At 43.4% G+C, this 16,457-nt stretch overlaps 1 protein-coding gene across 1 annotated transcript in view; it reads left to right on the plus strand.

Annotated features, from left to right (window-relative positions):
* Nucleotides 1-16,457, plus strand: part of TEX14 (testis expressed 14) — a 135,434-nt gene that overhangs the window by 76,337 nt on the left and 42,640 nt on the right. Inside the window, exons 10-18 of the mRNA XM_006833635.1 lie at nt 1,258-1,409; nt 2,295-2,485; nt 2,910-3,060; nt 4,195-4,988; nt 9,094-9,200; nt 11,869-11,954; nt 13,109-13,378; nt 14,269-14,369; nt 15,987-16,106. Coding sequence (XP_006833698.1) covers nt 1,258-1,409; nt 2,295-2,485; nt 2,910-3,060; nt 4,195-4,988; nt 9,094-9,200; nt 11,869-11,954; nt 13,109-13,378; nt 14,269-14,369; nt 15,987-16,106 — 1,972 coding nt within the window. The remainder of the gene's footprint in view (nt 1-1,257; nt 1,410-2,294; nt 2,486-2,909; nt 3,061-4,194; nt 4,989-9,093; nt 9,201-11,868; nt 11,955-13,108; nt 13,379-14,268; nt 14,370-15,986; nt 16,107-16,457) is intronic.

The following is a 16,457-nucleotide window of genomic DNA, read 5'->3' on the forward strand; positions in this document are numbered from 1 at the left end:
AATTGTTTAAGGGAGTACATTACTCATGGTCATAGTGCATATTTTATAAGCCACTCTACTACTTTGCTTAAAGATAACCTGCAGAAGTAGCTTCAATTCCAAGTTCATGGTGCCTCAGGTTTAGTTTTATTTCAAGGTTTGAAGAGTACCTCAAGGTAATAGTTTTGGTAAGTCCTCCAGTCTCAACAGTCTTACATCTCTGTGTGTATGTTTTTTTAATAGAATTTGAGGTTCTGTTTCACATTTTTCTCCTGTTCTATCAAAGGTCAATCCGTTGTGGCCCTGATTAGAGTGGTTAGTATGATAGCCAGGCATTATGTATTTCTTCTCATTGCAGAGTAGATGAGCCCATGGTTCTTATGGATGATTTTTTCTTTGAGCCTTTGATTTTCTTCTTTCTCTTTTGCTATAAATGAGTAGAGATCAATATTTGTATCTTAGATGTCTTGGAAGAGTCTTAAACTCATTTACTTCACAGTAAGTATTAATGCCCTGTTGTAAGCTTAGTGATACAGTGTTATGAAAGATAGTTGTTGTTGTTGTTAAGTGCTGTTGAGTCAGTTCTGACCCATAGTGACTCTGTAGAGGGTTTCTGAGGAGCTGCTGGTGAGCTTGAACCACCAACCTTGTGGTTCAAGCCAACTTTGCAGTCCAGCACATTAACCCACAGCTCCACACCAGGACTCCATAAAAGATAGGGAAGGTACCTATTCTCATGGGGCTGACTCTGTAGTGGGATGGGGAGGGAAGATGGATAATAATAAATTAAATGAACAACAACCTAGATAACATGTGTTCTGAAACCAATAAAACAGATGAGGTACTCAAGAAAAGGGTGTCTTTTGAGTGGATAACTTCAGTGACAAGTGGATAACTTCACTTGACCCAAGATCTGTGGTCAGAACATACTGGACAGAGGATGTCACCAGCACAAAAGCTGGAGGTGGTGATGTGCTCGGCATGTTGGGAAAACGGGAAGAAGACTCTTGGGACATGAGTTGAGTGGGTGAGCAGGGAAAATAACTAGATATGAGATGGGAGGGTAGACAGCGCCTGGTCAGGTAGGAAAGATAAAGAATTGCAGGTGTTAGAACATCCTAGAGGCAGTGTGATTTAGCTCGGGGTCTAGCATGGTTTCCAAAAACTCAAGGAGACTGCCAGGTATTCTTCAGAGGCCAATATTCCACAGAATGTGCCATGTGATTGATGGTTATGGTGGTTAGGACATGAGTCCTACCTGTGTATTTTCTTCTGCAGCCAGGATGGCAGTGTGCACAAGGACCTGACTCGAGTGCCCCTTCCCGCCCAGCTGTATAACTGGGCCGCCCCAGAGGTAATCTTACAGAAGCCTGCCACAGTGAAGTCGGACATCTACAGCTTTTCAATGATCATACAGGAGATTTTAACAGGTAGATCAAGGAGGGCATTAGTGGGTGATTGAAGTCCCGATTCTTACGGTGGATGTCTTTCCCCAGGAGTTACTTAGTTTTATGAAAATGTAGGACTTAGGGAGAAAAAAAGAGATTTCTTCAGGACAACTTTCTTGTGCTTATCTGGAAGACATGAAAGGTTTTTGCAGACAGTTTTTTCTTGTAACCTGGTCTTTAAGATCGAGCAAAACTACCTGTCAGCTTGTCAGTAATGATGCAATTTATCCAGAGCACAAAAACTTGAAACAGAGGTGCCCCCTGAGAACGTATAAATGAGGGGAAAGGCTGGTCTCTGAGTAGTCAACTGTGAAATTGATTGAACACACCTACGGTCTAGTGCGTACGTAAGCAGAAGAAATGAAGCTCCCTCACCCCAAACATAAGGACTCACATGTAAAGAATGCAGTCATATATCTGAAGACAGGGGCATCGCCATTGGAAGCATGTAGGTGCACACATACATATACACACACAAACAGACACATGGAACAGTAAGAGGACATTCACCAAGGGGGTGAGGGAGAGTTAGCTTCCCTTAGCAGTCTTTACAATCCCAGAGGCAAAACCACACCTATCATTGGATGAATTCATCGGGCTCTGCAGCCTAATTTACATTACCAGCTGTACTTTGGTCCCCAGGTCAGCCAGTGGGAATCCCATGTTCATGATGCTGTCATTTACTGTTTCTGGCCCAGGAATCTCTCTGGTAATTGAGTAAAGTGGTTTTTCAGATGTACTTGAGCTCCTCAGGTAGTTTCTCAACTGGGAGAAGCTAATGTTGAAAGGGGTGAGGTGACTTGACTAAGATTACACAGCTTCATTTGATTTCTTAATGTCACTCCTGCTATGGTGTTTTCCTTACAGATGACATACCCTGGAATGGCTTAGATGGCTCCGTTATTAAAGAAGCCATAGTCTTAGGAAATTGTTTAGAAGCTGATGTTAGGCTTCCGAAACCTTACTATGATATTGTTAAGTCAGGCATCCAGGTCAAGCAGAAAGACCGAACTATGAACCTTCAAGATATCCGGTATATTCTGAAGAATGACTTAAAGGTGAGCCCTGAAGAGGTTTCTGTGTTTATTTCTGCTTATCTGTCTTAGAAATCAGAAGCTAGAGACCAAGGACCACAGCTGCAAGCAGTTTGGGAACATCCCCTTTTGTTCATCCTTTCTCTGTTCCTGAGAAAAACATACTGAAGTTGGTGAGGGCAGCAGGGAAGGTGGGGAGCTGGGAAGCTTGACACATCGTAGGGGCAGTTGGTCGGTACATGTGAAGGGTCAGTGAATGGCGCCTATCATCAGTATTTGAAAAATATTTGTACTAACAATGAATTACATAATTAAGACTCAACCAATCTACCATTTCTACATTACAGCAGCAAGAGGGAGTTGATCTGGTACCTGGATCCATTTCTGAAAACATCAGTGACATTCACGTGACTGGAAATTAATCCTTGACAAAGTTTTTGTTTTACAGGAGTTTATTGGAGTCCAGAGAACTCAGCCATCTGAGAGCCCCAGAGTTCAGAGATACGAACCGCATCCTGATATTGGTGTCTACCTAGGATTGACTTCAGAGCACCCTAAAGAGCCCCCTGACTTGGAAATCAAAGAGCTGAAGGAAAGCGGTAGGGTCTTAAGGCACAAGTTAAGCACCACTTTGACATGAATGTGTTCTGAGAGTCACATGAGCTGCAACTAATGAGACTTTCCAAACCGTGAATGTAACTAATGCCAGGAAAGGATGGATGCCAGAGAGAAAAGTCACTGTCCTTAAAATCGTTCAGTTAAACGTTTCAGATTCATATATACCCTGCTGGGGTCCAGAGCTAAGCAATGGCCACTAGTTTATTCCTATTATCATCACTTTAGAAATTTATCTTTAAAATGATTCTTGTGAAACTTTAAAATGATTTGAGCTCATAGTAGAAAATTTGGGCAAGTACACTGAAGAAAATTACTTAACACTTTAATTCTGTCACTTAGAGGTATTGTACTAACATTTTGGTATTCTCTTCCAATTTTTTTTCTTACTACTTAAAAAAAACTAGTAAGACATTACTACTTTTGGGTGTTTTTGGAAACCTTAGAATTTAGAGCTTGCTACCCTCATACCACAGACATGAAAGCTAAGTTCATTTCAGAGCAGTAGGAGAGCTGGAACCTCAATCTTGTGACCATCACTTCTGACTCTCCTGACAGGACTGCAGGCTGATAGAGCCCTACCCCCACCCTAAAGCACTGATTACTTTGACTCCTCCATCCCATTCTGTGCAAGTCAGACACTCCTTAATGAGGGGTGGTGGATGGTCAGTCCTGGCTTTATTTTTTGAGATTATTATTCCTCCCATGATGCAGTGGCTTCCTGGGCAGTGTCTTGACCATTCTATCAGATGCTTACCAAGAGCATCACTTCTGGCATAGACAGTCAAACTATTTGTGTGTGTAAAGAAAGCTGTGGATGTAGTCATGAAGGTTGAGGGGCCTGTTTTGGGAAATTTCCTCCGAGATTTCACACATCCCAAATATTTTTTTTATGAAGGGAACTTTTGCTCTTTTAGTAAGAACTACGCTCTCACCTGTGGGAGTATCTCTGGCAGCAGTCTGTATCTGGGAAGGGAGTGGGAAATTCCGAGGTGCTTTCTGCATTCACATGCAGCTCAAGCAACAAGCTAAAGCTGCTTCATGCTGAGTGTGGCCACTCTAACCAGTTGCACATTGCTACTTTTCTAAACAACACCCCCTATTGATTATTTCAGCAGGGAGGCAACTTCATTCACCATGGGCTCACTCTTCTCCCACCGAGAAAGCAGTACTAACTGTTCAGGCCCCAGACCCAAATCTGCTGGCCAAGGACACCCAGAAGCGAGGTACTGCCTCTCCTGCATCATCTGGGGCAGAAGAGACCAGGAGCCCTAGTGCAGATCATGCAAGTCTTGACAGCTTCGAAATTAATGAAATCTACTCAGGCTGCTTGGATGTGGGAGGTGACAAAGAGGAGGAGCCCCCAGGATCTGTTTCATCTCTCGAGGTGGGTAGTTCAACCCAGGTAGAAGAACTGAAGTCCATGGAAGAGGAGTTGGACAGAATGGAGAGAGAGGCATGCTATCTTTGCAGTGAGGAAGATAGCTCTTTGGAAGCAGAGACAGAGCTCTCCTTCGAGGACTGGGACTGGGAGAATGGTTCGCTGAGTTCACCCAACGTACGTGTGCCTACCAGAGAAGCCAAGGGCAATGTGAGCAACAGGTCCATGACTGAGGAGTACATCAGCAAGTGTGTGCTGAACCTAAAGATTGCACAGACGTTAATGCACCAGAACGCCGATTTGTTGAGGAACACTCAGCAGAAAATCGAAAAGCTTGAGGTGATCCAGAGGGAGCAGGAGGAGCGCAGGTCTTTGTGGGCCACTTCACGAGGGTTTGCAAATGCCTATGATACACCATCAGCCCTGGGTCCCCCAGCTTCAGGCTACATCCCTCCTGCCATGCCACAGTCAGGGGACCAGCAGCTGGACACCAGTGGCAAATCCTGCACCCTAGCAAGGTCTTCAAGAGCAGTGTGGGACTTTCAGGGAGGACGTTTTGGCAAAAGATCCAGGAAAAGAAGTGACTATGACTGGAAGCCTTTCACCTCAATCACCCAGGTCTCTGAAGAAAGCCCCGGGAATCAGTCAGAGAAGAGCCACCAGGTAAGCCTAAGAAATGGGAGGCGGGGCAACCTAAGCAGGACCCTGAGGTGTCGGAAACATTGCCCCTAACCTGTGCTGGGACCCCATATAAATGCAGCCAACTCACAGCAGGATCTTCTTGGCTTTGGGAAATAAGGTAGATACTCTCTAGATCCCCTTCCAAACCCAACACACAGCTCAACTTCTCCTCTGTGAATAATGGATCAGGCTGAACCAGGTGAAATTACTGTTCTTATAGGTCATATGGTCAAGAATTTGGCAATTTCATATGGTGCTGCTTATTAGATAAATGTTCTTGGTGGTGTTGATGGTTACGTGCAAGGGAGTCAGTTCCAACTCAGTGACCCGGTTAGTTTCCGAGGCTATAAATCTTTATAGGAGCAGAAAGCCTCATCTTTTTCCCTAGGAGATGGATTTGAACTGCTGACCTTGTGGCTAGTTACCCAATATATAACCCACTATGCCACCAGAGCTTCTTCTTGGGCAGGTATTAATCTCTATCCTAAATTGCCTTTTCATTCATTCATTCAACAAATACATATGGAACCAGAGGTTATGTTGTTGCTGTTGTTATTAGATCCCCATGCACAGTTCAAACACCAGGGGCCCAGAGGGAGCTGCTGGTCAAATAAATAACATACATCAAAGTTGGTGAGAAAGCGTCACAGGTGCTGGCTCGGGACGTTCAGCTGGAGGCTCATCTGTGCAGGACCTAGGTCTTTCTCCTTTGGTGTTTCCGCTCCTAGCATGATGGTTGGCACTTAGTTGGTTCTCTGTAAATGATATGGAAGACGCGCGTGAATCAGTGAATTTGAACAAGTTCACATAGCAGAAACCATTAGCTATAAATGAATACAAGTTACACATTTTTTGGTATAGTGTGTTTTGGTTATTTATTGCTACATAGCAAGTCCAAAATTTAGTGACTTGAAATAATTGCTTTATTATTTTTCTCGATTTTTATGCATAGGAAATTTGACAGGGCTCACTAGGGGCTTCTCCTATTCCACGTAGCACTGGCTGGGGCCGTGTACTCCATTGCATCCAGCTGGCAGCTGGGCTGGCCGAAGAGGTCCAAGAAGGCTGCATTTACATGACTGGCACCATGGTGCTCCTCCGTGTGGTCTCTGTGGACTTGACTTCTCATCACTTAGTCTTTCCCACACCTCTACAGCAGGGTGGCTGACTTCACAGGCAAAACCAGACTGCTGAGCCTCTTGAAAGCTAGGCCTGGGACTGGGTCAGTCAGTGTCACCGCTGCTGGTCTAAGAAAGTTACAAGGGCAGCCTAGATTTGAGGGGAGGTGAAACAGATTCTCTCTCTTGATAGAATTTGCAGTAATGTGGATGATGAGTGTAGGGAATTGATGGCAGCTACAACAACAACATATAGATTATGGGAGTCAGCTTCATTCACGCCGGGGTTCCTCTTCTCCCAGTGAGAAAGCAGTAGTAGATGCTCAGGCTCCAGATCCAAGTCTGATGGCAGTGACACTCAGAGCGGGTGTGCCATTTTTGTCTTTTCTCTAAAACCTCTACCCTGTTTTTCTATCATCGTCAGGGAATATGGTATATCTACTGAGTTAATTTCTCAGTTATGTTTCATTCTTAAAATTGTAATCATATTGAATGAAAACATACTGTCAACTTACCTTTACTCTAAATAGCTGTGTTGCTATATTCTAACCTTTCCTTGGTGGCAGTGACAATTTTTGGGATATCCGTTGTGTTGTCCCTGAGACAGGGCTATCTTCAGCCCCGCACAAAGCCCTCTGGAACTCACACTTTAGGGAACTTGTGATCATTTTTATGCCTTCTGTCACTTCCTAGACATCTTGCTGCATGCCTTAATTTGTTTCAGGCTAGAAAATTAAGTTTCCTATAATTATGTTGAAACTGGGCTAAGCGGACCTGAAATTCTCTTTTAGAGCAAGAACATTGGCTTCAGTGTTTTTCATTTATATACTTTTCTAACGTGTCACAGCCTTTATTTATTTATTTTTTCATAGTATCCCCAATGGTGATTTTTTAAAAAAAGTTTTTATTGTGAATTATGTGATAGTTTACATGGGAGAGCATTAGCTTCATATTCATTTAATTTCGTTGCAATGATTACAATCCCCTCCGTGCATCATCATACAACCAGAGGATATACCCTGCAAGCCTGCCTCCCGGCCATCAGCACACAGCCCCTTTCCCTCCCTGAGTCCCCAGCCGCTCCATCTCTCCACGTAATCATCTCTGCCTCCATCTCTGACATCACTGCTTCTCTGGGTAGGGTCCCTCTCCCTTGATGGTTCCAGGGACCTCATCTCCTGGACTGCAAAGTCAGCCACTCCTCTCCTTTTGTTACAAAATGTCTACCTTTACATTTTCAACCCTCACAGTCAGTCCTAATAGCAGTTATTCATTATTGTACCACAAGAGTCTTATCACCATCTTCTTTCATCAGCCCTGCCCAGATAGATTGGGCACCACGCATTGGAGATTCTACCTCCCCGCACCCTCTGGATCTAGGCTCCCTCTTGAAAGCTTGTAAGCCAGTCACGACTTACCTTTGTAAACTGCGCCCCCCCCCATTTTGGGTAGCCAGTGTCTTAAGTTGCCATCTCTGTCAACCCTGCGTACTGAGGGTGCTGGGGTGGGAATGATCCTCGCTGTAAAGATTTGTACCCTCTTTTGAGCTACTATCTATAAGTGTAGGTCAAGTTCATCAAATTGTAGCAGATTACTTTTTTTTCCTCTTCTAATCGAGTTCTGATCATCCAGCCAATAAGCCAGGTCAAGTGCATACTGTCTGCAAGTGTGGGTGTTCTTGTGCATCTCCTCTCACTTCATATCAGCTGGGCGCTTCACTCTCTGCTCTAGTCCTCTGTGTCCATGTCACTGTCTCTGGGCCCCAGGTCTTGCCATACTGCTTGCCAACCAGGTCTCAACCCGGGTTCACAGGAGTCTATTGAATGTAGTCAGACTTAGCTCACAACTTCATTGCTGTTTTTCCCCAAGCTTCCACTTATTGGTGACCAATATGGTCACCAGCCAGACCACATGCTTGAGTCTTAGTCTTGGAAGGGGGTTTGCCCTGAGGGGACCTGACCACTCACCTTGATGGCTCCGGGGTGAACAACTTGCTTGTTCTTGTAGTAGTCAGTTGGACTACTGTTAATTGTTTTTTTATTTTTCCTGCCTGTTGGTCTTTCTGTCAAGAAATATCTTCTGTTCTTCTAGCCGCTCCAGGCTAGTCTGCTTGTCCTTTCAAGGGGAAATTTCCCACCTCAGATGATTCTGGATGGGCTTCAGGATTCCACCTATGGTCTTGTGCAATGCAAAGGCTCTGCAGGGAGCCTCCTTCACTGGGCAAGTTCTAGCCCCATTTTAGATATTCCAGTCAGTTATAGGCTGAAGACAGACTTACAAGCTTTTTATCCCAATGGTAATTTTGAACAGATGTTATTGTACCCATTTTATGAATGAGAACACTCACACACAAGACTCTGTTAGGTTAGTCTGAGTGAGGCTTAGACTAGAACCCGGGGCCAGGGGCTCCTGCCCTAAAGTCCTGCTGCCTTAAGAAGTACAGAGGGGAAAGGTGCTGAGGAAAGTTGGTGGATTTTTTTTTTAATCTAAAAGTTTTTTTATTATTTAACATTTTAGTAGTAATTTTTTTAAAAAGTTGCATAATATTGCAAGAAGTTTAGCAGGAAACGTAGCATTGAACTTTATGGATGCCTGTTTTGTCTGCACAAAGGCATTCTTCATTTGTACTTTTCTGGCCGGGGTCCCTGGGGGCCATCATTTCTGGGTAAAGGATTCCAGAGCAGAGATGGGCTACTAGATACAAAACATGTCAAGAAAATCACTTGGGAAAGTATAATTATTTCTGCACATTTAGCAAGAATGGCATTGAAAAGAGGGTGAAGAACAGAGGAATTCCCTCATCAAAGCATTTACAGACATGTTTGCTGTTTTTTTAGCTGCCAACTCTTCGTGACCCTGGAAAACAGGACATAGGGGAACAGTTTCAGTCCAGTCAAGGAGCCAAGGACAGTTTGGACATAAACAGGAGCCCAGGTATCAATAGGTGAGTTACACATTTTATTGTTCTTTGTGTCACCATGCTGTTGGGCTCCCTTGTGACCCTGAAGCCACTTTTCGGTCTTCTAATGATAAGGATGCTGTGGTGATGAAGAGTAAGGTAGAAACAGGTGCCAGCAGTTAAGTGAGCAGAAAGAGCAAGCTGATGACAACTTGTAGGAGACAACAAAGATAAAGTGGCTGCCATCTTCTCCAGACAGAGCACATCAGTGGTCAAAAGCAGAACATCTTGCTTTTGTCAAACAGCTCAGATTACTTTCCTCATAAAAAAGAAGTGCCAAGTAGTTCATTTGGCTGCACTTCAGAAACCAAGGTTGGGGACCAGAGTTGCTCAAGACAGGCATCACTAACCAGAGAGGGCTGGGCAATGTCCAAGCTACCCTGCGGCTTCTTACTTCCAGCTGAGAATGGCAGGGAATAGTTTCAGTACAGATCACTCTAGAGCGATAGCATATGTCTATATTGGGTTTTAGGAATGTGCATAAAAGAAATTTTATTTTGCATACAAGGAATTATTTTTCTAAAATACTGTTTTTCAAGGTAGACTAAGTATATCAATTTAATTTGCTTTTGAGCAGTTGATAAATGGCAACCTAATTGCACAGCTTTGAATTCAGTTTTCTTAAAGAAAAAGCAGTACCTTTTTGTTTTCTCCCTCTGATGACTGAGAAGTTTGATGCTCCTTCCACGGAGGGGAGTATGTATATGTATATTAAAGGAGGATCTGAGAAAATGCCCAGTCATTTCCTATTAGTGGATTTTACTTTTGTGAAGGGAATTGGGAAGGGACCCTCAGGCCATTTGCAGAAGCAAATGAAGTGACCTGCAGCCAATTAGATAACAAAGAAAAACCTGTGGTCGTGTCTGCCCGCCCATCCCCCACCCCCAGACCCAGCTCCACCCTCTTCCCCCAAAAGATCAAAACACAGGCTAAAGAAAAGTTTAATATTTTGCCATCTATTTTTCTAGTCTTTTTTTGTGTACATTTAAAAATAAGCGTTTAATTATAAACATGTAGGCAGTTTTATATCTTTCCACTTTTCATTAGAATACGAGCCTTATCACACATTATTAAGAACACCCTGTAAACTACTTTTAAATTGTTGGATTCCCCCTCATTGTCAAATGCTAAGCCGTTTCATTCTTGTCTCCTATTATGGACAGGGCTGCATGCAGTGACTAAATACAGCTTTTTTCTGCATTTTTTGATTATGCCCTTAAGGTAGATTCCCAGAAGAGGAATTGCTAGGTCTAACCTATGTACATTTTAAAGACCCTTGAAAGATGTTGCCAAATTGCTCATAAAAAAAAAAGCCCCTCGGATCTGACTTCTCTAATTCAATAGTCTCTGTCTCCAACCTGGATGCTGGTGAGGAGGGCATTCCCAGTAGCAGGGAATTCAAATATATGCCACAGATCAGACACGTTTGAAGCCTTTGTTAAGTGCCATGGAGTAGGTTCCGACTCATAGCAACCCTATAATGGTGTTTCCAAGGAGTGGTAGCTGGTGAGTTTGAACTGCTGACCTTGTAGTTTATCCCATGTTACCATACTAATAGGTGGTAAATATATGTGTGTAAGAACCCTGGTGGCGTAACAAGCAAGCATTTGGCTGCTGACCCAAAGGATGGCAGTTCAGACTCACCCAGTGGCTCTGCAGAACAAAGACCTCGTAGTCAGCTTCCATAAAGATTACAGTTTAGAAAACTCTGGAACCCTGCTACTCTGTCACATGGGGTTACCTAACATGGCACCTAACAATAACAACAAAATAGAGAAAATAATGGGATAGAGAAGAAAAAAGACTCCTTTATTTTACAGATGAGGAAAGCAAAACCCAGATTAAAAGCTTGTCAGAGTCCATAGGCTAGTTAGTGGAGGCCAGCATCCAGGACTCAGTGGAGCTCCACTGAAGATCTCCAAATGGTCCTGTTATTGTAACAGTGATGTAGGAGGCTGCTACTAGAGAGTTCTGATTTGTTGTTAAGTGCCATCGAGTTGGTTCAGACCCATAGCGACTGCCAACCTTGCAGTTCAAACTGACTTTGCAGTCCAGCGCATTAATCCACAGTGCCATACCTGGCCTCCGGAGATTTCTGATAGAAGGGCAGAAATAATTACTGAACTATTTCTAAATGTGTTGTGTAGCCTTTGGGGGCTCTGTAGCAGCCTGGAGACTAAGGTTCTGTCTGGTGAAACTTTCAACTGTGGGCTTCTTCTACCTCTGAAGATTTCCAAGAGCATTCTGGAATGATGAAAGGTTGGGTTTGGAAGCTGAATAAACCTTAGAGATCTTCTAACCCAGTCCTCCCATTTCTTAGTCATGAAAGTCCTAGAGAACCCAGTGGCCAGGGCAAAGGCACACAGCTGAACAGTGTACTCTTCACAGCATCAAGCCACCAGCAGGGTCGTCACCAGTCTCTGGGCCATGAGTCACCCAGCCATGGCCAGGACTGTATCAGGTAAGGGAGCTTTGTGGTCTGAATGTTGGGGAGTTTGGTGCCCTCTTGTGGTGGGCATGAATCAGTGCAACCCAGGAAAAGTTAAAGGCTTGATGGGCTTGGTTTGGTACTGTGTCAGAAATTTGAACAAATTGATGTGCTTATGTCCACCTGCTTTCCACCCCTACCTCCCAAAAAACCTGTGCAATTTAGGATCAATGTGGAATCTGTGCCTTCTGAAGTCTATAATCTAAAATCAAGACATCATGAAGATGAAGAGGTACATTTAAGATGGAAAAGTAAGTATAAAAAAACATGGGTTTTGTTGGACAAAATGAAATTTTAGGTGTGTGTCCAGGCTAGTTATTATCTCTAAGAACATAACTGTTGTCACTGTTCATACCCTAGTCGTATCTTCCCATATTATTTTCTTCCAGTAGATCGTTTTATTTTTAAAGCAAGGCCCTCTGACTACAGTCTGCAGGACGGAAATGTTTTTTCCATTTCTAGACTTTAGAGTAAATATGAATATTAGCTATGTGAATGTTATATTTGTTGCTGTTCTAAGTGCCGTAGAGTTGGTTCTGACCCATAGTGACCCTTTATGGAGTTTCCAAGGAGTAGCTGGTGAGCTTGAACCGCTGACCTTGCTGTTCAAACTTACTTTACAGTTCAGCGCAGTAACCCACAGTGTCACACCAGGACTCTGAATGTTATATGGCAAATGTGATACAGCACTACATAATTGACAGCATGCTGGGTCACTTTAACATACCCTGAGTGCTGTATCTTTCTGTTTCAGTTTTATCAGGTAAGGCAAAAAAGGGTCCAATGTCTGTTTTATTAACACTCGAGTTAAGTGTTCTCAGAAGCCCTGGTAGCATAGTGGAGTACGAGCTGGGCTGCTAACCATGTCAGCAGTTCAAATCTGCCAGTCGCTCCATGAAAAAAAAATGAGGCTTTGTGCTCCTGTAAAGACTTACAGCCTCGGACTGAGTTGGAACTGACTCAAAGACATATACCCACTACCACTAGCAGTGTTAAGTGACATTAGCCAGGGGTATAGGGCATTTGGAATGAAAACACGAATATATCAACACCCTCCCTCCCCCAAAATAGGAGTCCAGCATAGTCCATAAAGATGTCCTTTCTCCTTGTCACTATAGACTAGAGACTTCGGATGTCATTTTCTTGTAAAATTTCCACAGCAAGAGGGCCCATATAAGTTATTTGCTGCCTTCTAGTCTGGAATTCTACAGTAAGAGGAACAGACTGAAATCTTGCCCTTCCATGGCTCTTTCATCAGTTTTCACCTCCGAGCCAAACAGGGCAAGCTAAGGATGGCGCAATTATAAAAAGGCAAAATCGTAACAATATGATCTGTAATCATATTATGTTGCTCCTTATACATTGTGACAGAATGATGTGTGAAATGCCTTTCTTTTGTGCCCAGCTGAGGTGAAAGAAATGGCAGAGAGAGCAGCTGCTGGACAGCTCACTGTACCACCTTGGCATCCTCAGAGAAGTTTGGCTTCAGAGAAAGAGGCTGACAATGAGTCCGATCCCCTGCCGCAGCCCTCTGTTAGGGACCTTGAGCACGTGGATTGGCAGCAAGCAGTAGAGTGTCCTAGGGAAAATGACAAGCTCAGAGGGAATGACAAACGTGATCAGACGGACAACAGTGACCAGCCTGGTGGGCAGCTTGGTCCTCGGAGCTTCACCAGTAAGTTCAGTTAGGTGGCCAGGTAGCTGAGTTCTATGCAGATTCCAGTTCTCAAAAATAAGTCAGCTGTTGGCATATTTCTTTTCTTTTTTTTTTTTTTGGCGTATTTCTTTTGCTTGATCTTCCTTCGCCACATGTCTGGAGCCTTGAATTCCAGAGGGGGGGAAGCAGCATGCCCTTTTCCCCACTGTTCTTCCCACATGTAAAGAAATTCAGAGATTCCTGAGTTCCTGTTTTTGGAGCAGACCTCTTTGTCCAATGGAAGTAAAATAATCTTTACATATAGACCCTGGTCCTGTGTCTAATCTGACAAGGAATTGAACTTTTCGTATCTGAGACAGTGATGGCTACCACTTTCTACCACCCATTACTTTGCATTTCATTTTTTTTTTTAGCAAAAAATGATTTTATTCCAAGCCATTCTTTAGCTTTCCTTTGGTGCCAGAGATCTGCATTTCATTTTAATTTGGAAATACATCCACTGGCTCCTAGAGACTCTGTGCCAGAGCACCTACAGTCAAGTGATGCATAGCGTCATCACACTAGGGAGGTTTACAGGTGAAACTCAGTGCTGTATATTTTCACCTGGCAGTTTGGTTGCTACCAGGGCCAAAGAAGAACACATTGAAATCTATTTCTCATAGAAAATCTGTTGACTTAAGTTATTACTGGTATTTAGAACCTTCCTTATCAAACATCACTCAAATGTGTAGACAAAAGGGTAGATGACCCAGGACTGCAGCTAAATGAAATCTCCACTTTCGGGGTCTAGTGGACATGGGACATGACCACCCTGAGCAGAATACGCACACATCTCTTCTGTTAATGCTTTCGTTTGCCCCTTTCAGTGAGTTTCACTTGAGTGACTTTGTTTGTGTTGTACTTGTTAGGTGCCAGGCATCTGCCCCTCAGGAAGAGTGAGCAGCCAGAACATAGTGAAGCCTTGCAAACAAGTTCTGATGCATCCGTGGCCGTTGAGAAATCTTACAGCGTAAGTAATATGGCCTGGAGAGCCACACTGACCCTAATAAAGTAGAATTCAGTTGTTATGAAATAATATCTGAAATCATATTTATAGTAGCTTTTTGGATTGCAGCATGTGTCCTCATTTCTCTAACATGAATAAAGCTGTCTTGTCCCCAAGCCTCACACCTTTGGGAGTCAATTCAGCCCAATGTATTTTGTATCTTGGAGCTTGGAGAACACAGACAGGGTCAAATTCAGCTCTAGCCCTTGAGCTTACCATCTAGTAGAGTACACAAGACCACCTCTTAAAACCCAGTGCGAGTTTAGATATCAGTGCACGTGGCCCAGCAGGTGCCTGAGGTTGGATTGGATGAAAAGGAAAAGCATAAGCCAGAGTTGGGATGTGAGTGCCTCCACCTGAAATGAACTCTCAGACCCCTGTTCAGGTGACTGCCTCTCCGCAGGATTCATGAGGTCTGGCCATTTCTTAACAATTGCATTAACTGGCAGCTTTGCTTCAGGGATATAACACCCCAGCAATTGGACCACAATCCAGGCAGATTAAAGAACCAAACGTTTTTATTGTCATTGACATGACAATCAATTTAAAGAATAAAAACAGCGATTTAGAATGAAACAGTATAAAACTATTACTGTGTTATAATTAGTGGTCTTTCAAAGAACATAATATGTATTTAACTACAACCCACATATCGCCACAAGGACAATTTCTTCTTTCTCTCTCTCGTGAGGGGCGGGAGAATGTGCCCACATGAAGCACACTGGCTTGGCTACAGGAGCGGGTCTAGTCAGGGCAGTGGGGAGAAACCAGGGAGAGGCTAGGCTTGTCTGAGAAAGTTCATTTATTGTGAAAGGTAAAGGGGGGCAACTGTTAACGTTCACAGTCAGGATACGTTTTATCAAAAGCATATTGATTTCCAAGGAAATCGGCCACAAAACCTTTGCAAAAGGATGATTGAAGGTGGGCAGAGAAGCCAGTCATCTGTCCAATGGTGATCAGGCCGGAAAAGGAAGGAGTAGAGAGGAGACAGAAAACTATTGCTTTTAAGTATATTTTTTTTCCTGCATTTGCCTTGCGGTTTCAAAATCATGCTCCTTCATTTGTCTATAAATGGTAATGCTTGAGGGACTGACAAGTCCTGAGCTGTAGCCTGATGCTAACATAGGACTATGTCTACACCCTTTAGAGGTCAAGCGGTTTAAATTCAGTCTCCCTCTTGAACCGTGTAGGTAGTTTATCTTTTTACAGTGTGAAACATATATAACAAAAATGTCGCCACTGTAAACCATTTCTAAATGTACAATTCAGTGACATGAATTATAGTCACTGTGCTACCATCACTCTGCATTTCCAAATGTTTTACACCAGTCTGGCCCTTTTATCCTCACTCAGCCTTTCAGGGTAGAAACGTTGCCTAACCCCCTACTCACTCCTGCACTGAGAATCAGAATGTCTCACTTTTGTCCTCAAGGCTTCAAGCTGAGACAGATGGACAAGCAGGCAGGAAGAGCCAGCTGGGGAGAATGTTGCGCTGCTTGCTGAGCAAATTTAGATCACCTGGTTATTACCACTGCGTCCACTGAATGTCAGCTTAAGAGTGATTTCTTGTGTTATTAATAGGAGCCGTCTGTGCAATCAACTTGTTCGCCAGAGTCGTCTGAGGACATAACAGATGAATTTTTAACTCCAGACTATGAATATTTTTATTCCTCGATGGCTCAGGAAAACTTAGCTCTAGAGGTAAAATCATTACAGTTCAGGGTAAAGTACATTTTCCACTTTCTCCATTGCCTTCTTCCTTTTTAAGTCTTTTTAAAAGTTTTTATTGAGTGATAGTTTACATGGGATGGGAGGACATCGGTTTTATACTCATCATTTCATTACAGTGATTAGTCTCCTCTGTGCATCATCATCCAACTATATTTGCTTCTATTCCCTCTGTATTTTTTTGTTTGGTTGTATTTTTTTGCGGGGGGAGAGAGGGGTAACATACACAAAACCATTCAGGAATGGACACATTCTTGCAAGCTTGCCTTCTGGCCACAAACACACAGCCTTTCTCTTTCCATGAGTCTAGAGTCCTCAGCTGCT

Source organism: Chrysochloris asiatica, unplaced genomic scaffold, assembly GCF_000296735.1.
Source record: "Chrysochloris asiatica unplaced genomic scaffold, ChrAsi1.0 scaffold00007, whole genome shotgun sequence".
Taxonomy (NCBI): domain Eukaryota; kingdom Metazoa; phylum Chordata; class Mammalia; order Afrosoricida; family Chrysochloridae; genus Chrysochloris; species Chrysochloris asiatica.